Genomic DNA, 25,312 nt, shown 5'->3' on the forward strand with positions numbered 1-25,312 from the left:
TATTTTGGACCATTTAAAAAACAATGCTATCACTGCAGGCTTGGATTTTTAGTATTCCCCTGCAAATCACATTTTAGAGAATGAAAATGAGGCACAAACATTAACACCAATTTACCAAATATATAATACTCCATTTGAAATGCCTGAAGCCTCCTTTTTTCATAATACTTAAAGAACTTACATTGCCATATATGCTCTGCATAGGGTTTCCATTAAAGGTGCTTCCAGCTGTGAATATTCAGCGCTCAGCACATCAGACTCAGTGGCCTCAAGTTGGGTGCTTGAGGAGACAAGGACAGGGAACATACAATTATTGATCAGCTGAAAATGGAGTTTGCTTGATCTGCCTTGTGTAGGAGCCACATGTGTACGGTTGCTCCAAGCTTGTATGGCTGTAAGTGGTGGCAATAACCTTTTGTAATGTAACCCGAGGGTAGCGCTGGGTGGGTGCCCACCCCTGTAGGGTGTTCTCCTCACGCAGGCCTGCGCTGTTCCACAGCGTTACGCTACGGCTGGGCTGCCGTGAGGCCCACAGTTAGTAAAGGAAGTGGAATCCCAAACTGTTTACATTTGGTAAGATGATAACCATGGGAAAACAGGTTCATGATGGGAAGTGTAGTGCAGCGTTAGCCGTAGGTTAAGTGGGGAATGTTCTTAGCCAGAGGTGGATGGGGATGGAGGAGCCTGCAACACAGTACCCTGTGCTGTGAGCTCAGTTCCACCTAAACTCTCTGAGGGGACGTGGTTGCTCATCATCTGAAGGAAGATGTAATTTAAGGTCTGGAAGGAGAGAATTGCATCTCTAAGGTATTACACTGTTTTGGGTAATGTCATAGGGGTAGAGTTTGTATTAGTGATCGTATAACTCTTCCATCTGTTAATTTCAGCTGTTAATTTCCTCAGCTGACATTACATAGACAGGTTTTGTATGCATTTTTACAAAATTTTGAAGAAAGATATTTACAAGTTACTTCTAATTTTCCAGAGGGGGAAGAAAAAAAAAGAAAAAAAAAGTTGTGTGCTTTCTTGTTCAAGAGAGCTGTGTGATGTGAGCTGAAATTATGCAGGTACCTCTGTATAATACATAGTGTATAGAAACTGTGATTACTTCAGAGCAATATGGCTGCATATACCTACTATGTATAGTAGTGTAAGTTGCAAAACTTTAAATATTAATGAAAAGGTATGTATATGTGATGCCAATGAATAGGGATACTGTAATAGCAATGACATTGCAGATGATTAATCCACTAAGGATGTTAACACTTGCACTGATGGTGTAATTTAAAGGAGTTTCTAAGACAGTAAAGCAAGTATATAGCATTCCGCTATTTTGAATTGTAGCTGTATGTTTTTTTCTTGCTCTACGCTGGATATAGAGTGATAAAAAATGCAGTGGAGCAAGACCTTTGAAAGTGCCAAAGCATCCCTATAGGGAGTTCTGTTTCAATGCATTCTGGTCCTGTGAGGATTTGCCATCTCTTGAAGGTGTTGCATAGTTGTGTTACACAGCTGGGTGTCAAGAGTATATGTTTCTGTCCTCAGTTAGCCGATTCTCAGTTAATTAGAGAAGCAAAGCTTTTGCAGGGATAGTAAAACCATAGTTAATTCTGCAAAACCTTGTTTGGCCTGTGTGCTTGGAAATTATGTTGACTAAAGCAATGCTCCAAACTCTGTATTTTTGTGTAAAACTATAATATTCTCTTGTATCTTTACCTGTTTTTTACATGAGTGAAGATTACGCAATTTTTCTTCTTCAACTACTGTGTGGTGAAGGCAAGCACAGAGCAGCATCTGGTGAATTAGTGAGACAAGTGATTTCTGCTCTCTGGGGGCGTACTGAAGAGGCAAAGAGTACCTCGGCCTCCTGCTGTACTGCTGCCTACAGGGCATAGTTAGAAGTCGTCTGCCCTCTGGTGGTCAACACACCAAAGGAAAGGTGAAGCAGGAAGCCTGACGTGTAAGAGTAATAGTATATTAGGAAACAAAATGAGCAGGGAAGTTAAAAATGAAGAGTTTGTGTAAATAAAGACAAAAATATACATTGTTACATATTCAAAGGTAAGTCAAGTAATAATTAACCTCATTCACGCCACAGTGAATTAATCCAGTAGTGCTGGCATCTTTAAATCTGCATTTGTTAGATAATAACATGAAATCTCAGAGTGGTTTGGGTTGGAAAGGACCTTAAAGACCACCCAGTTCCAACCCCAGGGACACCTCCCACCAGCCCAGGCTACCCAAAGCCCCATCCAGCCCGGCCTTGAGCACCTCCAGGGATGGGGCATCCACAGCTTCTCTGGGCAGCCTGTGCCAGGGCCTCACCACCCTCACAGTGAAGAATTTCTTCCTTATATCTAATCTAAACCTACCCTCTTTTAGTTTGAAGCCTTGTCCTATCACAACACTCCCTGACACCTCCCCAGCTCTCCTGTAGGCCCCTTTAGGCACTGGCAGGCCACTGTCCGGTCTCCCCGGAGCCTTCTCAACAACCCCAACTCCCTCAGCCTGTCCCCACAGGAGAGGTGCTCCAGCCCTCTGATCAGCCTCGTGGCCCTCCTCTGGACTCGCTCTAAGAGCTCCATGTCCTTGTGCTGGGGGCCCAGAGCTGAACACAGGGCTCCAGGTGGGGTCTCACGAGAGTGGAGTTAGAGGGGGATAATCCCCTCCCTTTCTATGCCAGAATAAAATATCAAAAGAGGCCAAGAAAAAATTATCTGATACAGTGCTAACATGCTAAGGCTGGCAGTTTTGTTGAAAGTGTGTGTGGGGGAGTATCATTTTGTAGTTCTGTGGTTCAAAAGGCCAATTACAGCTCTATCTTTATTACCATAATAAATTGTCTTCAGTGGTAGCACACTCAAGTTAAGTTGTGTATGTGCCTGTGCTGAACTAGAATATAGCCATTCTTACATTTATTCTTCTGTTGCACCATGTGAACTAAGTGGGCAGTGCTTTCCTAAATACTTGCTGTATTTTATGTGTTGCATCAGAAAATAGCAGTGGAAAAAAACCTACTGAAACGGGAGTGCAGGACTTGCAGGTCTCATGGATGGGCACGGTTGTGAATGATGTGGTTTTGTTTGCCAAGCTATGTAGGATGACTCTGACACAGAGCTTATTACTGAAATGAGTGTTGTTCCCACTCCCACCTCCCAGATGTTTTTCACACCATTGCTCTCCTTTGTCCCTTGTAGGTATGGAGAGTGCAATCACGCTGTGGCAGTTCCTTTTGCAGTTGCTGCTAGACCAGAAACATGAGCACCTGATTTGCTGGACGTCTAATGATGGCGAATTCAAGCTACTCAAGGCAGAAGAAGTGGCTAAGCTGTGGGGACTCAGAAAAAACAAAACTAATATGAATTATGACAAGCTGAGCCGAGCGCTCAGATACTATTATGACAAGGTAAATTTTGTTATTCTCATGCAGACTAAAAAAATAGAAACACTACCATTTAATATTTCACCTCTAAGTGGACACTTTTAAAAGTTCCCCTAAGTAGTTTTTACAACAGACAATACTGCCGAAGGCAATCACGGTGGAGGTAAGAGGGCAGCCGAACGATGCACAGGAAAACACTGCACATCCATTTCCTGGGGTGGGGGGAAGGTTTTCACCTAGGTTGACACTTACTGACGCTTTCATGTGTTTCTGTGTTTGGCTACCCAACATTTTCTGTAGCTTTTGACAACAATAAAATAACTGTTAATAACGGAGAACTGTTTGATTATTACAGCCTGCACAGGATCTTCAGGAATGCAGGGAGGTGGCAGAAAGCAGTAATGCTGTGGCAGAAATGCAGGGAGGTGGCAGAAAGCAGGCAGTGGCAGCTTTAGCATGGGGTACCACCTATGTTAGAGCAGGGAGAGGACACAAACAACCCAGCAGTATAGAGGGTGGGATGAGTTTTCAAAGTTTTCATGGGACACATCTTTTGGAACATAGATCCTGTTGCCCCATGTTTTAGGTAATCTTTCCTGAGCTTTCCAGTAGACCTTTTTTACAGTTGTATTGGATCTTAATATTTTTTAGCTGGAAATACAACATTGAAACACTTCTAGAATTATTCTGACAGTGCAGCATTACCTCACAAGAATCTCACTGTAACTCTTCATTTGTTATGCTCAGTGTTTCTAGGGTTGGGAAGTTTTCCACCGTATCATTTTAGGACAAAACATGTGTTAGCTTCAACAGTAGCCTAGTTTATATGCTGCTATCACTTAATTAGCAGCAGCATATGCGAGTGAGCACTGATCTGACGTTTAACTGGACGAAAGAGCAGAATAAGAGTAGCAAGCAGAAAGACAAGCAACTGGTCAGACGATGGGGGTCAGCAGGGTATTTTTGGGTGTATTTGTCAAGGTAGCAGTTTCATGCTGAGCTCACTTTGGGTGAAGATTATATTTGCAGTAGAATGTTAAATTTACTCCCACTTGTGAATTTATCTTCAGGATATCTCAAGACAAAATAATGGAGTGTGTGCTTTAGGCTGGGTTTCTTTGTCTGATTTATCTCCCCTTGCAAAACCTATTGAATTTTGCCCCTCCTTCATGTTGACAAAAGTGGCCATGGATACATCTGTTGAGGTTTGATAGAAGTAATTTGACCCAAGGAGCAAGCACAATTTAGGCAGCAACCTTGTAACTGGCGAGCTGTGGTCATTTTCTCCTCTCAGAAGTTGGTTACAGATAGGTAGCACAGGCATACACTTAGAGCAGCATTGCCTGTTAGAGCTCTGTTTTCAACCTCTTTTTAAAGCCGAAATCTGAAATATCTTGAACATAATAATCTGAAAGTATTTAGATCAATCAGTTTGCTTCAGATTTCCAGAGAACATGCCCATGCCCATAATCTAGGAGGAGTCAGTAGGGGGTACTGGTGGCTGGCACCTCTGAAAATCAAATTTATGGAGTACTGTGGGAGTTCACAGGATCACTCTCATGAAACCATCTTTCACTTTGACGTTTAGTCTAGCATGAACTAAAGTGGCAACAGTATAATAAAGAATACAAATATGAGAGTAGGAAGTAAGCAGAATTTACGTTAGATTGCAACAACAGAAAGATGATTGAAGGAAATCTCTCAGAGATGACAAGAAACTAGAAGGAAAAAATTGCAGAACACAACTTCTGAGCTGCTAAAATATCTGCATATTCACCTTTTTCAGTTTCAGGCTCAGAACTGAGCTCAAAGTATTGTTGTCATGTATTATTTTAGTGCACTAATTCTCAAAGTGTGCAGTGGGACTAAGTGCTGTGCAGCAAGTCCAATACAGCAACCAAAAACCATGTCGATTGCAAATTAACTTTGCACAATTTTCTGAGCAACATTTTTGTTCCTTGCAGTGGAATTTGGAAAAACACTGTATGAAACTGTAAGAATTTTCATTGCAGATTTAGAGCTCTTAAGTTTTGCAATAAAATGTTTTTAGTATTTTGTCTGCTGTAAGTCAGCTTTTTTCACTTAACATCTTTCAAAGGTGGCCTAACTGAGAAGGCACAAAGGGATTCAGAGAGGACACTGCAGTGGCTGTTCCAGGCAGTTGGGATGATGAATTCCTCTTCACAAAGTGCTAAAAAGCTTCTGCTCAGCATGGGGAAATACACTTCTTTATATGACTCCAACCCCTCTGATTATAAACTTGATTGGGATCAGTGGGGACAGAGAGCCTGCTGGTGAATGAACAGCACACCCAGACAAAGCCCAAATACACAGTTAGCGACTGATCAGACATTGCTTGAAAATAAGGGACAATAGAGTGTAGCTCTTGTCCTCTGAGATCTCTCTGATCTCTTCAAATCAAAGGAATGTGATGGCTCTTTACTTGAGCCTCGCTTTCTTCTTTTGTCCCTAACCTATTTTTTTTTTTTTAGCCTTGTACTGATTTCAGCTGCTTGCCCACCACCACCTGCATCACAGACACACACCTTTGTCACCTCCTTTGTCTCCACGCGTGCAGCACCTGCCAGAGGAGTGGCTGTACAGTCTCTTCACCTGGGTGCAGTGACTGCTCACTGTTCTTACATCTGCGCTCTCCTCCATCTGCTGATTTTACCTGGGTGTGGCACAAGGATTTTGGCCATTTTTCCAGAAATTTTGCAGCCCAGTGGATGCCATGGCTCCTGGGTGGAAAGGAGGAGAAGCTCTTCCTTTCCCATGTATTGTGATCTGGACTCAAACCCCAACCCAAAAATGTGCCTGGTGCTATTTAAGAGGAAGAAGCAACTCCTCTTTCTGCATGGGTTTGGCATGTTGTGTCCCACTGGTTCACAGGCAGTGCGGAAAGGTGGATTATTATGAGGGTACAGAAGGACAGGGAGCCTGCTGCAGGTTTCAAAGTGTGAGAGATAGTGGCATAAACCAGCAAGTTATGAATCCTGTTACGCTGTCAGGGAGTGCTCAGCAGTGGGTTCAGTCTTGTTGAATCAAATCCTCTGCATTTGATTCAGTTTATGCTGAAGAGCACAGAAGGGGAGGAAGTTGAGGAGGGGAAGAAAGCCTCTGACATTTTTCTTTCCTTTCTGCAAAACAAAAGGGGAAGGGATGGTGAAGTGAAAGAGCCTGTCTTGGACTTCTGCACTCCTCTCCGCTGGGCTGTTCACTGATCTGTGGGACAACCCACGAGCAGTCTGGACTCTGAGGTTATCTTAAGGAGCCTTCTGAGATCCTTGTCACCTCCCACGCTGCTGGCAGTGATGGATGTGTTGGCAGCCCGATGTGCTGGGGCAAATGGGCTGAGCATTGCGCTGCAGTCAGGAGCGGCTGCAGGAAAGGAAAGTGGCAGAACTGTTGGACAGCACCACGTGTGGGTTGTGGCCTTGTATCTACCAAGACTTCCCTACCTATAACCCAGATGACCTGGCAGCACGTGAGTTTGAGGGGAAAGCAGTGATTTTTTAGTGGTGCTGGTGGCCCACGGGATGGGCCTGTCTTTCTTGGGCTGCCCTCTGCTGCTGCATGCAGCTGACACTGAGCTCCATGGTTTTTCTTTGAAATCACTGTGGAGAAATAAAAACTGATCGGTGGATAAATGGAGGTTTATAAGCACTGCCATTTTGCTCGGGGGGAACGCTGCCTTGTTAAAATTCATCATCTGATTCATCTTGAGTTAAAAGCAAATTAATTCCAGTGCTGGAGAAAAATAACACAATTAGGACAAGTTCCTCAGCTTGGCTTTGAAAGCAAGCATGATGTGCTGTTGAGGCTGATGGCTGGTTTTATGTTAAATTCACACATAAAGCACCCCAAGAAAGGTATAGCGTGGCATGTCTCACTTGTAATTTGCTGCTGCGTTTTTGGTCACTTTAGGTATCCGTTTCCCTCTTCATTTGTTACCCAAGTTCCCCTCCCCCCTTTTTATTTAATGTATTTCCTTGGTTGCCTTAACAAAGCGATGGCACAGATGGCAAATAGCACTAAGGAAAGGAAGGCTTCCTGCACCATCTCTACCTACAGCTTGAGCAGCATGTCCGTCATAACACACACTGGGGACAGGCAGAATCCTCTTGTAATGCTTCCAGGCAAGGAAACCCTTCACATATATGCTCGTGCAGAGCTCTTTTTCTTGGTGTGTGAAACCAAAATACCTTTTTAAGTTGTATTAGTACCTTTCTTATGGGTAAAGTTGCCCAGGTACTCTGTTATTTTGATAACCAAATGATAGATACCTTTTGAAGTCTCTGGAGGTTTCAGGACAGGTAAAGGTCCCCATGAATATTACAAGATAACATTACAAGAGAGAAGCAAATGAGTTTTCCCCACAAGGTGTGTGGTTTTTGTTTTTTGTTCCTTTTTTTTTTTTTTTTTTTTTTTTTTTTTTTCTTGAGGGAAGAGGGACAAAGCCAGGGAATTGCTTGCAGATAGCCCCATTATTAGGGTGTTACAGTTGTGGAAGTCAAGTCTTCAAAAATTAGGAAAGTTAAGAAATACCAAAGTCATAGTTCTCTGCGTAACTTCAATGTTTGCATGAGTTATGCTGCATCTTTAATTACACAGTCATATATCGCTGTGACAAGCACAACAATTCAATATTTTTGCATCCTCTCTGAACAGGCTGTGGCCCTAGGCTTTATTCAATGACTGCTATTCAATCTGTCTTCTAAAGACAGAATAAATCATTTTAACTTCGGTTAATGGCTACCCTCTTATTTAGATGGGCTGGCAGCATGATATATAGTACATAAATAATAAGGCTTCTTGTTTATGCTCAGTGCAGCAGAAGGCACGGAGCTTCTCAGGTGCTCAGGCTTCTGAGGTACCCGTGGCCTTCCCCTCCCTCCCTGTCACAACAGGTCAGAGCCCATAGCCGGGTCACTAACTCCAATTATTAATGCCCAAGTGTGGGTGGCAGCGTGAAAGAATTGTCTCAGGAAGAGGGTCTCTTGCTTGGTCTGCTTGCAAAACTTCAGGATATAAAGAGGTAGCAGAAATTATTATTTTACTTTTGCGAAGGTCTTCCCTTGAGTTAGCTCAGGGAAAAACAGAAGGTTGCAGTGATGCAAGCAGTATGACGGCGCTAGTGTGCCAGCTATGCGTTTTGCAGTGGTACAGGTAAGAGGTATTCTGAGGAAATACTTGAAGGATCTTTAGAAAATAGTTTTATGGAGAACTGAAACGAGCTTCTTTTGAGAGTGGTAGGGGGAAATCAAGAAAGTGCTTGTGTAAAGTGACATAAAAGTGGTTCATGGGTGCTGTCCTCAGGGAAAGAAGAGAGTAAGGAGTTTGATACGGAGCAGGAGGTGATGGGTAGAGGAGGAAACCAAAGAAACCCCCCAGAAGGAATGACAACTAGTTCTTGTTTGCTGTGAGAGGAAAGGGAAGCCTAGTGAACTGCGGAGAGAGCAGAGAGCCTGCCCAAAGCTGCGAGGCAGGAACGTGCTCTTTGCCTTCCAGGTGGGGTGAGGACAGACTGACACCCAGCATGTGAGAGCCGTGCACTCGCGAAGGTCAGTGCAGGTACGCGGTCAGCTTTCACCTGTGCCTCCATCAAAAATCACAAAAAAGCATCTGGCTTATGCACACACAGTATAATAAATGTAAGGGCATGAAGTATGATAAGAGCCTGCCTGCCTGCACACGCTGACGTGGACACGTGCCCCATTTTTTGGAGTGTTGCAGCCACAGCTACCTCCTGCCAGCTTACGTACTTCAGGCATGGGAGTGTGAATATTTCCTAGCTTCCTGCCTTGTTTTTGTGCTGTTCATGGTAATTTTGCCATTCAGAAAGAGGAGGCAATTATTCCACCCACAAGTTCTGGTAGAATCTTAATCATGTGGAAGACAGAGGGAAGACTTCATAGCCTAAATATCCCCACGATGTTGCATCCCTGCAGGTCTCAGAGCCAGGGAACTTGCGACACATCCAAACGGGAGTTAGGTGCAGCAGCTCTGGCCCTTCTTCTTTCCCAAGCAGAGTCCTTTTAGCACCTAGGGACAAGTTCATCCAGTTCTGACACAGATTTTGAGATCTCAGGCACCCTGACTCAGTTCCTGGGAGGAGGAGAAAGTGCCCCAATCTGTCTTCCTGCCCTGGGACCCCTTGTCAGTCTGAAGTTCAACTGGGAACTGAGTCCCAGTTACAGCTCATGCTCCTAGAAATTCCTGCAGCCAGCAAACTTGTGAGCTAACAGGTTTGAGTGAAGCCACTAAAATCCGTGCATTGCACTGGTAGCATAGTTATGCTTTAACTCTAAGTGACTTGAACAGGGAGTCGGAGAGCTGATGAAAATAAAAACACAATAATATGATAGAGGAACTGGAGCCCTTGCACTGATACACAGAAAAACGGGGAAAAAGAAAAACAGAAAAAGGAAATGCAGAGGTCATGCTCTGTTGAGATGGACAAACAGTTCACGTGTATATTGGCAAAAAGTGTATTCCAAAAGTAGTGCATGCACATAGTCATCACAACCCCCCCCTTGGCCACACCATAGCCTGGGCCCCAGCTCCCTGGCATGCTGGTGGGCTGGAGCCAGGCAGCGATGTGCCCAGCCGGCAGCAGCAGCCTTCAGAGCGCAGCACGATGGAGGACGGCCACCTTTGCTGTGGTCACCATTTCACAGGCTGGGACAGAGGAGGGGAGGCGTAAAGGGAGCAAGGGATTAAACCTGTCAAGATGCACACAGGGGAGGGGCATTCCCAGCCCCTGCCCTCTTCCAGAGTCAGAGGGTGATCTTAAGAGGTTTTTAAGCCACCAGTTTTCCTCCCCAGCAGCTGCACTGGCCTGGCAGTCGCCATCCCCAGCAGCGGTCCTGGAGCATCCCACAGCCCTGGCCAGCAGCCCTGGCACTCGCTGCCAGCCTGCTTGTGGGTGATGTCCCTAGAAAATCCAGACAACAGCAAAAAAGGGCTAAAGGAGCACATACACCTATTGTCCTGCTACAAAGTCTCCCTGCAAAAGCAGTCCTTAATGTAAGGAAACCTTCATTGCCTTTTTAACCCAAAGGTGGAAAAATCCCGTTTGTCATGATGCCCATCACTGTCCTCCCTGGTGTGAACCATCTTCTGCAGCTCAGAGTGTTTCTGACAGATCACGGAGGTGATGGTAAAAATAAGCTGCTTTTTACCTTCACTTCAATTATTTGTCAAAAAAATTTCAAAATGACAGCAGCATTTCAGAGGCAGTTAATTAATTTGCATCTTTATTTTCTCTTACATGTTGGAGATTTCCTCGGGCTCCACATTTAAGAGAAGCCTGCAAAATGCTCGAGGGGTTTGCACTTGAATCCTTTTCATCTGCAGCCACCATTAAGTGGGCTCGCTGCAGGTGTATGGAGACAGAGGAGCCGCACCAAGAGACCTTCTGAAAATATAACTATATTTAATAACAACAGAGGAAGTATAAACTCACCAGCCCATTCCATTGCTTTTTATAGCAATGCGCCCCTGTTTGAAGCCTGCACCAGTTGCACCCTTCGATATATTTAATCCTGTCCTTTTAGGAGTCAGCATTTTCCAAGTAGAATCTCAGTTGCCTGTGCTTGATGGAACAATGACTCCAAGGGGTGGGATTATTTTAAGTTAAAGTGTATATATTAAAAGAAAAAAAAATCCAGCTAGGATGTTTCTTCTCATATGTGAATGATTTGAAGGTTTTGTGTTTATAAAGAAAAATATAAAATTGAGTTCATAAATGAAACCACACAGAAAAAGTGTGTCCATCTAATGTTTCACCTAATTAGCACCCCCCAAAAAAATCTAGGTCAAGGCCAAAGCTATGGGAATTAAAGCTCATGCAAAATTAGATTCTGTGGGCTAAATATGTGTCCTGAAATGTTGGAGTGCATGGCAGGATCACCTGGGTGGGCAGATGTGAGTACAGCTCAGCTTGGAAGAGGGCAGTTTTGTGCCTTTATCCTGAGCTCGCCAAGTTCACTTCTCCCTGCTGCAGATTCCACTTGTAAGCTTGGGCAGCAGCTTTCGCTATGCTGCAGCTCTTGGCCTAGGGAGAAAAGCTACATCCCAGGGCTCGCTGTGGGATTCATTTTGTATTCAGGAAGGTGCCTGGATGAAGTGCCAGCATGCTCAGACAGAACAATTATGGGGTGGAGTAGTTCAGTTGAAAGACAGAAGACAATCTGATACAGAACTGCAGACTCTTCCCCGTAATCAGCCTTCATTTTGTGACAAAAAAAAAGAAAAAGAAAAAAAGATGTACCTCAGGCACTGTGAACACCCAGAACTAGAACTTGTCCATATATAAACAGGGAGGATGTATTCTTTCCTTCCCCTTCCCCTTCCCCTTCCCCTTCCCCTTCCCCTTCCATTTTCTCTTTTTTCTTTTTCAATCAATACATATTTTCTCTACTGGTCTCAGAATCCGTTGCTGAATGTAAAAAAATAGATTGTTAGGAATTATGTAAATATTTACGTGCCCTAACGTATGGGAAAGCACGTGTGTGTTTGCAGAGTACTAGGGGGAGGTACAGCAGGTGTGTGCCGCACAAGGGGGTCAAGTCTTGGAATGGGTTTTTAAGAGGACGCTCCCGGAGAAGCTCTGCAGCAGGGGCTTCAAGAAGAGAGAATCACAGTCGCTCCTGAAACCTCAGGAAATAGCGCTCCTTGTTTTTCTGCAGTATCAGTAGCCAGTCTAGACTGATGGAGGCCTGGAGCTAGCAGAGGGGATACGTCAGGACACAAGCGATTGCATTTGTCATGGATGTAGCTCAGGACTGCTGAAAGAAATGCAGTCACCGTCGGTGCACATCAGTCCTGCACGTGGGCAGGAAGGGAGGGCTAGTGACCAGAGCAGGCAGGCTGTGCTTGCTTTGTCCTTTGCAGACGTTTCAGGAGAGGGTTTCATACTCCTGAGCAATGGGTCTGGGTTTTGAGAAGCACAAATGAAGGCGTTTGCCACCGTGGTGAAATCAAATGGCTGAGTGGCTTGAGCCTGCAAGGTGGCAAAACTGTTTGTACTGTAAAGAAATCGTTCCCAGGGTGCCCCAGATGAAGCGGGAGGAAGCCAGGCCCCAGCAGCTCTTTGTCACCTGGTGGTGGTGCCTTGTCTGGAGGAGATGGCCTCCGTAGCTGAGCAGGAGCATGGGGACAGGCCGAGGGGCCCTGCTCAGCCTGAGGCGGTCACAGTGCTCCCCTGCCCTTGTGAGACCCTTCGTGTTTGCTGACCCCAAGATACTGATCTTCCTAGCGTCTGCTTTTGTACTTGCAGAACATCATCAAGAAGGTGATCGGACAAAAGTTCGTGTACAAGTTTGTCTCGTTCCCTGAGATTTTAAAGATGGATCCACACGCCGTGGAAATCAGCAGGGAGAGCCTTTTGCTGCAGGACAGCGACTGTAAGATGGCCGCCGAGGGCAGGGAGGCGCACAAGCACAGCTTGTCGGCACTGAAGAGCACAAGCCGCAACGAGTACATCCACTCTGGCCTCTACTCCTCGTTCACCATCAACTCTCTGCAGAACCAGCCAGACACTTACAAGCCAATCAAAACAGAAAAACTGGAGGAGAAGTCAGAAGGGAACACACCAGTCGAAGAAGTGCGGACTGTCATAAGATTTGTGACAAACAAAACAGACAAACAAGTTATGAGGCCCATGGTGTCGTTGCCTTCCACCTCTGAAACAGCAGCTGCCTCTGCTTTTCTCAACTCACCCGTATCAGCCAAAATCTCTTCCTTAATGCTACCAAACAGTGCCAGCATTTCATCTCCGTCGTCATCTTCCTCCAGGTCGCCGTCCCTGTCTCCCACCTCGCCCCTCCCTGCGGAGCACAGGAGCCTCTTCCTTGAGTCCAGTTGCCACGACTCAGATTCCCTTGAGCCGCTGAACCTCTCCTCAGGCTCCAAGGCAAAATCGCCATCTCTTCCCCCAAAGGCTAAGAAACCCAAAGGCTTGGAAATCTCAGCCCCACCTATGGTCCTATCCAGCACCGATATTGGTTCCATTGCCCTCAACAGCCCCGCGCTTCCTTCAGGATCCCTGACTCCAGCTTTCTTCACTGCACAGGTAAGCCCTGCCAGCCTTGGGTGCTCTTGCCTGAGCCAGCTCTCCCTCAGTTTGGCCAAGGCCAGTAGCGCTAGGAGCTTGTTGTCATCTGGCAGCACGTGGGGAAGAGGAAGACACGGCCCAGGTCTGAGTGGTGTGTGGAGAGCGGGTTCCTCACAGCACCGCGCTCCTGGGGTGAGCATGAGCATGGAGAGCAGCACCACAGGGTGCCTGGGGGATGCTGAGATGGGCAGCCGCTAACACGAGCAAATCTCTTACCAAGGGAAATCAGCCTCCAGGTCTGCAAAACAAGCAGAAAAAAAAAAGCCAGGAAGAAAAACACAACACAGGGGTTTTGTAGCTCAGAAACTGAGCGTGCGTGCTGTGGGGTGCCTGGTTAGATTTCTTTACTAGCTGTTGTATCCATTCAAAAAGTGTGGTATTTTCATTAGGTTTCAAATAGGGAACAAATTAATTGGTTTCTAAGACAGGCTCTTAAGCCAGTTTTGATTTCCAAAGTTTTACAGGTCCACAGAATACTTGCCAGAGCTGCCGTTCAGTACAGACCTACTGAATACCTGGTAGGTTATCCTGTTCTTATAAAATAGCTGTCCATTAATCATTTATTTGTGGTAATGTCAATGAGTTCTCATTTGCAAGCAAGCCTGTGGAAGAAATCTAGTAATTTAGAGGGCAAGAGGAAAATCACATAACGGAGAGTGAGTGATCTGGTGTGTTCACCTCTTCACTATTCTGAGTGGTGTCGTGTGGCCTCATGGCTGTGTCCTGGGGCACCCGGTGTGCCTGCACAGCGCGACGCCCTCCCCGCAGGAGGCAGAGCAGCGACCAGCACCCTTGGCCAGCACAGCTCCTCCAGCCTGAGCAGCTTGTGGGGCAGTTCACACACCCGCAGGCCACCAAGATACAGGGCTGTGCCACGAAGGAAGAGGGATCTGTGGGCTGCTGCCTGCCATTTCTGTGCACTGCCAAACCTCCCAGTGCTACTGTGCACAGCAGGAAGAACAGGAGTGTGGCAAACCAAAACAGAGGTGCATTGACAGGCTCGTGTGGCCTCGATCTGTGGCGTAACCACAGTGAGTAGTTTGCTTGCGGGGAGCAAATTTCACAAAGCCTATCAGATGCCAACTAGACACAATGACAGCGTGTTATTACAAGCTTGCTTTAATTTGTTGCTACCCCAGAACTCAGTACGATGAGTGATTTCTGTCCTCATTTTGTGATTGTTTCTTTGAACACTTCGTTTTCTCATTCATCTCTAAACCAGAGTACTTACTACTCCTCAGAGTCACAGAAGGGAATTATGCTGCTGTTGCCCTCCTTCAGAGGGCTTCAGAGAGCTTCTCATTATTCTCATTTTGCTGGTCAGGAGCAAAGCCCTCAGGTGGAGGTAGCCCCGTGGAAGAGCACCTGATTTGCACAACCAATTCAGAATACAGAAGTGAGATCTCAGGACACTCCGCACAATGCTTAAGTGAGAAATGTCAGCTTTTCTTTTGGTTAGCTTTCAACGAGAGCTGTTTAGATTTTGTTCCCTACTTGCTCCACCACTAAACCATGCTACTAAGTTCTACATCTACACCCTTCTTGAAGACCTCCAGGGGTGGTGACTCAACCACTTCCCTGGGCAGCCTGTTCCAACGCCACACAACCCTTTCAGTCAAGAAATTTCTGCTATATTTCTAATTTCAACTAATTTCTCCTAGTTGTCTTTATCTGGCAGCTGGGAGGGACAAGGAGGGCTGTGCTCACATGCAGGCTTTTGCAGAGATGTCTGGAGCTGGGAGCATCGCTGCTGAGCTTGGAAGCTAGTTTATAAAGAGGGTTTAAGCAGGCACTTCCTGCTGGTTTTCACATCCAGTGCCAGAGGTATAGCTACATGAGGGCAGAAAAGGAGGGATACACCAATTTCCACATGTAACTCAAGGCCGGCCGGTGCTGTGGTGTGGTTTACGCTTGTTTCCTCAGGTGGCTTTGATGCTTGCCTGATGGTGACACTGAGAACACCCCCGGAAGGCACTGTGCTCTTTTCACATGAAATATTAACAGATTTGGAGGCTCGCTTTGGCTGGCTCTTGGCTCTGGCACAACTTGCAGATACAAGTGCTCTGACAATCAGAAGTTTCCCAGGACAAGCAGACTTTTCCTTTCCCTGCAGTACCACGTTTTTGTTGCTGCCTGGGACACAGCTGTGGTTTCTGCCGCGTGGTGCTGTATTCACGCTCCACCTGCTTCAGCACGAGGGAGATGGCAGCGCCCTTCCCCTTCGCATCTCTCCCTCTGCTTTTTTCGAGATGCCTCAGAGAAATCAGCCACTTAGAGAGCAGCCAGGCTCCCAGATACCTCGGGACAGAAGCACTGGGAGGCCCTCGAGGCTTGCTTCTCCTCTTCTCTCCCTTTCTTCTCCCCTGGCGCCGTTACCCTAATTGTCTGACCCTGCTCTGAACTCGGCTGCGAGCACGTCAGAGCAGGACTGTGTATTGCTGGGCCTCTGCACAGAGCCTCGAGCAGCACAGCGGATCCCTGGGGTGCTGCTTTGCAAGTAAAACACCCGTCGTGGTCTGGAGCAGAGGTAACCTGTGCTACCTGCCGCTCTGCTGCTGCTCTTCACAGCGACCCAGCAACAGCAGCTGGTGGGCTGGGTGGTGAAGCGAGACCCCAGCTGCATTGGCCACGTGTGGGAGGCAGAGCTGGCATTTCTGGCCGGGCAGGTGGCTGGCAGACACCAGAGTGCATGACCTGCTGGCCACTCCTTGTCTGCTGTCTTCTCTCTACCTGTTTTAAAGGCTGCCCCAGCACACGCACCTGCTTGCTAAGTGTGTGCCCGAATTCCATTAAACGCCTTGCTGAATGGGACCGAGCTTGGTAATTGGCATCGAGATTACTGTGGAGATTAATTCATTATGCCAAATACTTTGTTCAGAACTGTCACATCACTTTCATGTTCTTCTTTGTGAAGATAAAAGTTACTCTGGGTACGGAATAATTTATGTGACTTTGAACAGGGATTTGCATGTCCTTTAACTCCACCAATTGTGCTCTGGAAGTGCTGAGAGTATCCGCAGCTCTCGGTGTGCACCGTGACATTGGAAGGCACCATCCCAGAGTTGGAAAAACCCTTGGGTTCGTAGTTTTTGGGTTCTTAGTTGTCGTCAGCTGTTGTGAATGCTGCAGGGATGCATCATGAGGTGTTTTTTTTTTTGTCTTGCAGACCCCAAATGGATTATTGCTGACCCCAAGCCCGCTGCTGTCTAGCATTCATTTCTGGAGCAGCCTCAGTCCCGTTGCTCCTCTGAGTCCTGCCAGGCTGCAGGGACCAAACACTCTGTTCCAGGTAGGTCTTCCTAATGCAGGGGGTTCGTGTGTGAAAATGCATGTGGAAGAGACGTCAGGGGAACATCTCACATCTCACATTGGTCTGGAGCTTTTCAAATGGTTTGAGAAAATGCAGGAATTGGTGGGCATATTTAAGAGAGGCCTGTTTGCTTACACCCCCTTGGCAGCACAGCCAGACCCTCCTGGGCAGTGTTGGTAGTGCAGCAGGAACGTACTTTTTGGATGAAGGAAACAGAAATAAATGCAGGACCTTAGGATGAGTGTGTAACTGAGCCCCCAGGGCTTTGGGGAGAGAGCACCGTTCAGGCAGGGACTGGCCAGGAGAGCAGTGGAGCGAGGACTCTGGAAAAACCAAGATCAGTTTGGGCCTCTTACAGCAGGTGGGCATAGGTTCAGCCTTCTGTAATAATGAGATAGTTCTCTCCCAGGAAGACAGGACATGGTTGTATTTAAAGGAAGGGCACTCTGAACCTGAAGGCTCCGTTTCCAGTTCTCCGGTATCCAGGTGTCCACAGGCTGGTTACTTCAGCTCTCTGAGCACTACCTTTCCATGTGTAACAGGAGGAAAGTGGTGTTGTCCTCTCTCGTGGATACTAGGAGCAAAAAAAATAGTCTCAGTTTTCTAGCAATGCAATAAATCGGAAAGGTATTAAATAAACAGTGATGGCTGCAGAGCTCAGGGGCAGCATTTGTTCGAGGCTGAGGAAGGGGATCATGGGGATGGTGCTAGCAGCTCCAGCTGCCACGAAACAGCTGATTCATTCGCTCACAAGTTACGCCGATCAGCTAATTGGCAGGAAGCACAAGAAGCTGGTGGCAGGCCATGTGGCTGCAGAAGGCAAGGAAACCCTTGGAGCAAAATCCCCAAATGCTGTGACTGACCAGCACCAACACAGGAGGGGGCTGCTGCGGAGCCGAGACCTGCTTTTAGTCTCTGAACCTTGCCGGAGCCTCTGGGGCTGGGCTTCAGCTCAAGAGCTCTGCTCAGGTGGGGTGAAACAGCCTTCTGCCTCCAGCGGGAGCCCTGCAGCTGCTTTTGTTTTCACCTGAGCTGAAAGAGCATTTGTTTGGCATTAGAGGAGCCAAAATCCTGCGAGCAGCTGGAGGCCGGCGCAGCGCTGCAGCTGGGCCTGCTGACTGACACGGGGGTGAGAGCAGGCCCCAGTACGTCATCTTCTTCCAGGTGCCTGCTGCTTCTTGTGACAGTGCCGTGCCTGGCACTGGCTGCAGCTCTTCAGCGTTGGTATTTTTGTAGTCTGAGGACCAGGATGGGATCCATCCGCGTCCACAGTCTGACTATGACCACACCTATGGGAGTGTGGTCCCTGCCTTAACGGGCCAGGAAGAGTTGTTCTGGCACTGCTGGGCACAGCTACATGGATGCTCCCTCACCGAGCCCATTATTAACTGCTAAAAATCCTCCTTCAGCGCTTAGGAGGTGAAAGCAACCCCCAAACACCACCGCCCATGCCCCCTTCCAGCGCTTGTGGAACGTCCCTGAACACTGCAGCCTCCTTCACACAACTCACCTTGGAGCCCTGACCTGCCTGGAAAGCCTCCCCTTTGAAGCCACAGTGTTGTGTAATGAAACTTAATTGGATGTTTCATCATGAGCTGGAAATTACCACATAACTGGAACAGCAAGAGACCTGCGCAGAGTTGATTAATTCAAGAAAATGTGGCTGAACTTTAGCAAGTTAGCCTGAATTAAGCACTGCCACAAGAAGCTGTTTTATTTGTTTCTACCGTAGTGAGGGGTCAGCCATGTCCCAGGCCCCAGGGGCCACGGAAGCAGCAGAAAGAAGATGAGGGCAGCTGGGTTGGGGTGGGTGGAGAGCAGGGGAAGGGTGCGACTGAAACATCACCGTGGCCGGCATCTCAGCGGTGCCAGCCAGCCCCCGGCCTCGACAGACACCTGAGATCACACAGCCCTCTTTTTGATAGCTTTATGAAGCTCCACCGGCTGCTGCCCAGCGCTGGGCCATGGCTGTCCCTGAAGTCAGGAGCGCTGCTCCTTGGCCCTTCTGCTCTCAGGGCTGTAGTGACCAGGAGCGAGGCCTCATGGAGTTGGCCCCGAGGCAGACGAGCGCCTACGGATGGCACAATCCCCGCCTGACGCTGCAGCAAGCCCGCTGCACCTCCCTGCCTGCTGCACCTTCCTGCCTGGCCCTTCCCCAGCCCAGATGCTGAGAGCTGTCAGCACATGCCAGGACTGCATGGGTTAGTTAGTGAGCAAATCCTCTCTGCAGAGCATGTCAGAAGTCAAGCGTTAGTACTAAAGTGCAGTATATTCTGCCTCATCTGGTCTGGCGTGGCTAGCGGACAGCCTCTTAGTGAATACAGACATAAACTGTAACTGCTTGAGAGACATTCTCCTCATGGTTGGTGTTCACAATTGTGCTTCTTCTGTCCTAAAGCTACATCTTAACTTTCACTTTTGCAAAGAGCTTTTCTGCTTAACTTCTCTGAAGGGCAGATGAAAAACATGGATTTTAATTACTGTTCTGTAGACTAAGAAACATTTTTGGAAGCAGAATGGATGGCAAACGTTTCTCTCTGTTATTAACTTTCCCATCGTGATTACAGCTGTATTGTTATGTCAACTTTGATATGAAATATAGCCAATAATAGGCTCATACATCCCTGCACACTGAGAAGTTATCCAGGTTCCATCCTCTGCTTCACATTCCTGATGGCTGATGCAGGCGTTTGGTATCCATCGTACTGTACAGAAATCACAGGCCTTGAAAACATCTGGAGTCAGTTGCTAATGCTAAATGCATGTGCTTTGGGGCTGAACGCTTTGAGATAAAGACTAATTTTATTTTTTTTTTATTTTTTTTTTTACCTTTTGGCCTCTTACAGTTTCCAACTCTGCTAAATGGTCACATACCAGTGCCACTCCCCAGTCTGGACGGAGCCTCCTCTCCAGTACTGCTTTCTCCAAACGCTCAGAAATCCTGATGATGCCTCATCGCATTAAGGACTTTTTGGTGGATTTAACACTTCATTCCTATGGGCTAGTTTTTCCTGTGTCATGAGAAGGACATTGTGAAACCCTCTATTACTTTGGTTTGCACTTTTCATTACATGGATAATCTACTTTTATTATGTTAGCATTTTTTAAACAGTGTTTATATATAAAAATATATATAAATCTGTTTTGCATTAAATGAATTATAATTTTTTTTATATCATAGCTCTCAAGTGTTGAACACTTCTGTTGTTGATGAAGTACTTTTTGTAATGGATTGCAACAATGTATCTAATAAGGATGTGAAGCTTCTTTTTAATACCTTTTTCTGCATATTATGCATTGTGCTTGTGTAAACTATAACCGGCTGTGCCTTCTTTTGCATAATGTCATGTAAATGATTTATATATTTTCTAGTATTAAGATAAAAAGTTGAAAGACAAAACTAGTATTGAACAGCCCTATGGTAGTATTTCAGTATTTTCTCCACGGATAGGCTGTATGATGCAGTGTATTCATGTAACTTTGTATTAAGTGCTTTCAAATTGTATAAAAATAGCCTTATAATTTTTCTTTGCTGAAGTGAAAAACGTAATAAATGTTACAGTCAGGAGATGTATTTAGGAGTAACAAAGCCACATTTACGCCCAAATTCTTCTGTGGAGTTGCAACAGGGAGGAACTGGGCTTTGTGTATTCACAAAACATTTCCAGCATTTGAAAACACTTCTGTAGAAAAGAAGAACGTTGCTCAGAATTTATTTGGCATATACTTCTTACGAACTGTCGACATTACAGCTGGAAAGACTGCAGGTGATCTCTGTCCTCCCAGGGAATGAGGATCGTTCCCGATAGAGAATTTCCAGGTGCTTTGTTCAGTCGTGCCAAGTGCCTTCTACCATTTCCCTGGAAAGATTCTTCTAGCTACTAAAGCTGAGAAGGTCACATTTCCCCTTCCCCAAAAGCTGGAAAAGTTACAGGACTGTAAATTAATGTCTGGTGCTTGTAAGGAGGCATACTGTACATGTGGGATGTTTATGTATAAACATCTGAATTCTGGATTAAAAAACAGCACTGTGTTACCATATACTTGCAACTTGAACCTACGAGGTATGTCCTCTACCTTGAGGTGATGCTTTAGTCATCTAAATGTCAGGTTAGGATGAGGCTAGACTCCCTGGCACCACAGATTCTAATCTTGGCAGGGCTGATGCAAATCGTCCGTTTTCTGAGGTGGCTAAATTGGATTGAACGCCGTTTTACCATGTAGGTCTTTCAGATGAGACCTTCAAAAACCAAACCAAAATCAGGATCCTGTTTGCTACAGGTCATTAGAGCCTCTACTTTGTTTTCTGGCCAAGCAGCTGGTCAAAAGTCCATTCGTTTTGAAACCTATGCAGTGAGTTGTCTGCTGATTTTCTGCTTGGATGCATTTCAGTGATGATGTGTGTAGTTAATTGTAAAGTGCTTTTGGATCCTTCTACCTGAAAGGTGCTAAATAAACATTTTATTACTGCAGTTCTGATGTTGAGAAGCCGTTTTTTGGGCAGAGGTAGTCTGACAAAAGGGAGCAGGAATTTTTCTCAGGCAGCTGGGTTGCACAACCAAAAATGACTCCTTGGTTTCACTCGGAGTAATTAACTGACTAAAAAACTGCCATATCTGCATGAAACACCAGCGCTGATAAACAGCACCAAGGTGCAGGGCATGAGGAAAAAGAATGAAACAAATGGGAAGTCATTCACTTGATTCAGCATTTTAAGAGCTCCAAGAAGGACCATCCCATGGAGTCGAAACCAGAAGATGAGCTTATGGAAAATTTATGAGTGAAGGGATATTTTACACAGAAAAGTCAGAATAGGTTGGAAGAAAAGGCAGCACATAACTAATGAGATTGACTAGTCTGGTGGAGGTTAAATCAAGAGGGCTCGCAGGTCAAACATTTCCCTTTCAACAGATGAATCCTCCCAGCTACGTGGAATATTTTTCAGTAACTAAGTTACACAGAAGCAATTATTCACACTCAAGAGCCAACAATCTTCTCGTTTTTTAAAAAGCATAAACGCCTACTCCAGTAGTCTCGCCTTGCATATAACCAGTACAGCTAATGGGAGAACAAGGCATAAAGATTAAGTGCTTCTCACTGTGAATTAAAAAGTAATGACAAATACTCAAGAAAATTTAATCTTTGAATTAATAAAAGGTATTGGATACCGCACTGAAAAAAAAAAACACAACAAACCAACAAACAGATTAAGATGAGAGGAAAAAGTGCATAACAGAGAAGAGATTCTTAAAAGAAAAAACACCCAGATTCTTGTATTTTTGTTTCTTCCAAGGTTTTATTGTTAGCAAGGCAGAATCTTTCTTTTTGGAAAGCTCAACACCCCTCTACCGCCCTCCCCCGCCCCCCACCTTCCAATATGCACACCCTTGAATGACTTTTCTTTTAAAAATAAAGAAAATAACAATTTTGGGACAAAAATCTGTTTCAACAAATTACTGTAAAGGATCCAGAAGAATCCAATAAAAACTTAAGGGAAGGCAGTCAGAAACAAGAACGTTAGTGCTGTCTTCTCATCTTTGAGAGAATAAAAAATAGCAGTAGAACACGTTTTCTTCTGCTGGTTGACTTTTCAATTAAAAAAAAAAAAAAAAAAAGGTTGTCAAAATGAAATCTGCCTTGCAAATTGGTCAATTATGTGGAACAAAAATTCTTCCTACAGGGGACAAAATGAAATGATATTTAAACAAATGAAGTCCAGCCTCTCAAGTCTAACACTTACCTAAAACACTAGCTCATTATGCTTTATGCTTCAAAGAAAATATTCCATTAGTAATTTTCCATTGAATTTTCTTAATAAGTACCTTTAACTGTAGAGAAAAAGAATCAAATAAATGTTTGTAAAATAAACACTGTGAAAGTGTCAGTATTTCTGTGCCAGTGGAGAGCTCCAAGACAACAGTCTTGAACAACACTGGAGTTATTCTCTCTTGAATGTTCTTGGTGATCGCTGCAGTTTGATCATACTCGAAGGATTTTTTTGGATAGGTTCACACTTTATTCATACTTCAGCAATATGCAAAGTTAAGTTTTCAGTGGTTTATAGGCTGGGCCCATGATCAGGCTATTTTTGGCTTACCTTTATATTGCTTTTTTTTTTTTGGAGAAGCAAGTATCCACCAGCAGGGCTACAGCTACAGGGTGGTTTTGCCAAGAGATGACACACAGCTTCTGCCCTGACTCAGCCTGCACTTTGGTGGCACAGGTAGGTAGGTGCCTTCTGCTCTAAAGAACACTTCCAAGGCAGGGAAAACAGTGATGGGTGATAACAAACTACAGAAAAAGAAAGATTTGAAATTTGTCCATTACGTCAACACAGAACAACTTGTTTTGTCTGAATAAAACCAGTCTCATCAGACAGATACGTGCCAATCTGGAAATAATGAACTGTCAACAAGACGAGTGATTAAAGGGGAGACACTCCTTTAAAACAGACTACGGGATTTAACAGAACGAGTTTCTACATTAAGAGGCTGTGTCATCGTGTGCCTATAGGAAGCATCTTTAGAAGCCATCATGACCACCAGCTCCCTTTTAGTTTAACTGTAGCAGCTCTTACCAATTAATACAAGTGCTCTGCCTGCACAGATGGAGCACAAGCCTATTTTTTGAGGGCAAAGAGATTGACAACATTAGTCAGGAAGAACATAAATTTACTTAAATGAACAAAAAAGGAGAATGTACCTCAGGCAAGGACTCTGGAGCAACTGGTATCACGGCCTGCCTTGTGGGGTATTTGTAAAACAGCTTCTTACAGGAAAGGACTCTTGCTTTCTCTCCATCCCCCCCCCCCCCCCAAAGATTTCCATCAGTTCATTTCATGTTTGCTCTGCTAGAAGCACATATGGATAAATGCAACCTTAATTATTCCTGATCTAGCTCCAGGCCAGCTTCCTCCCTCTGCAAATTAAGGAAAAGGACATGGAAAAGTGAAAACAAAAAGTCTTTGAAAAAATGAGCTCATGGTGTGAAAGAGGAGGAGCCAGCAGTGCTGGCACTGCTCTGCAGGGCCTGGAGGGAGGTGTTCTGCAAGAGCATGTTGGAAAGGGGATGGGGAAGAGCATTCTCCCAGCTCTGCAATCCGCAGTGATGGCATTTCTGTCAGCAAGAAGATCCCACTGCAACTAACAAAGAAGCTTCATAGCTCTCCGAGGGATATATTTTTTTCAAGGTATGGCATGTGAGCTGAAAAGACTCGTATTTCATTAGGAGGACCATAAAAGCAATCTGCTTAGGCAGGTCTGTTCCGTAAGTGATTTTGGAGGATGCAACCAGGGCAATAAATCGAGCAGTTATTTACATCGGTAAGTATGTGCAGATGTGTGTTCACAGCTTAAGTTGGCTCAGAAATCACAAGACTTAAATGAGTTAAGGGATTTCAGAGAACGCGAAAATAATGGAACATTTTAATGTACACATTTTTCCACTGACATCAATCTTTTTCTCTCAGATAATGAGAGAAAGGCAGTACAGTCTCATGAAAAACACACACACACAAGATTTTTTAAAAATCTAGAATGGCTGAATTCTAATCCCAGTTCTGCCAACAAGTTCACCGTGGCCTTGTTCAACTCAATTCCATGGACAAAAAGCTCTAGGGTATGAGCTACAAAGCCCACATATCTACCTGGCTTTTGTGCTTTGCAAAATCACCATACCCACACAGTCAGCTTACTTTACAGTGTGCCAATTAGCTAAACATTTGTGCAGTGTTTCCACTGTGCTTCATACCCTGTGCTTGTTTTCTTGTCAATCTTTTAAATTGGGCTGACACGGATGCTGGTGAGATACGAGTACTGATCCATGCGCGGGCCAAACAGTAGTAGTAAATCTCTTAACAGGCCTGCCTCTGAAATGGGGAGGATTGACTGTAAAAACGAAGCATAAATGTTCCTGCCAAAAGTTGGAAAATTTCATAAATATGCTGCATTTTTTTCAAAGCCAAACATTACTAAGGGGGGAGAGGAAGTATTGAAATGTGCTAACAAGGCACAAGAACGATTAAACTCTGCTCTTTACTGACCAGACAAACCGATCACGGCTGTGGCAACGTGGTGTTCATTTAAGGTACGTTCCAGTTTTTCTCTGTGTCACTACAGGCTACAGCCATGCATTTCTACACCCTAATTTATTTGGATTTCTTTCAAGTCTGACCTTAATTCTGGGTATTTCCTGGGTTTATAATGCTTAGCTTGTGGATGTTTACAACATACCTTTCATATATTTTGTCCTCAATAAATGAATGTATTCTTAACCTTAATTCCATCTTAACATTGCAAAACAGAAACAATGTGCTTTTATTAAATTGAAAAACCCATGTGCAAACACCAAGCAAGACTCCCAAGGAATGCTACCTTGCAGTTTTTCAAATGATTTGCAGATACAAAGTATGTTGATTCTTTAATAATTGTTTATTTTAACTTTTATTGCCCAATTCAGGGATACACTCTGGCTACTTAATGCTGTGGTAAAGCAGCACAAA

General features: G+C 45.2%; 1 protein-coding gene across 1 annotated transcript in view; it reads left to right on the forward strand.

The window, feature by feature from the left end:
* The window catches only part of ELK3 (ETS transcription factor ELK3), a 34,234-nt gene extending 13,029 nt beyond the window's left edge, over nt 1–21,205 (forward strand). The window contains exons 2-5 of the mRNA XM_084306593.1: nt 3,198–3,406; nt 12,666–13,460; nt 16,669–16,791; nt 19,659–21,205. Coding sequence (XP_084162719.1) covers nt 3,200–3,406; nt 12,666–13,460; nt 16,669–16,791; nt 19,659–19,757 — 1,224 coding nt within the window. The 5' untranslated portion in view covers nt 3,198–3,199 and the 3' untranslated portion in view covers nt 19,758–21,205. The remainder of the gene's footprint in view (nt 1–3,197; nt 3,407–12,665; nt 13,461–16,668; nt 16,792–19,658) is intronic.
* The last annotated feature ends 4,107 nt before the right edge of the window (nt 21,206–25,312 follow it).

Source organism: Netta rufina (assembly GCF_964035555.1).
Source record: "Netta rufina genome assembly, chromosome: 1".
In the NCBI taxonomy this organism is placed as follows: domain Eukaryota; kingdom Metazoa; phylum Chordata; class Aves; order Anseriformes; family Anatidae; genus Netta; species Netta rufina.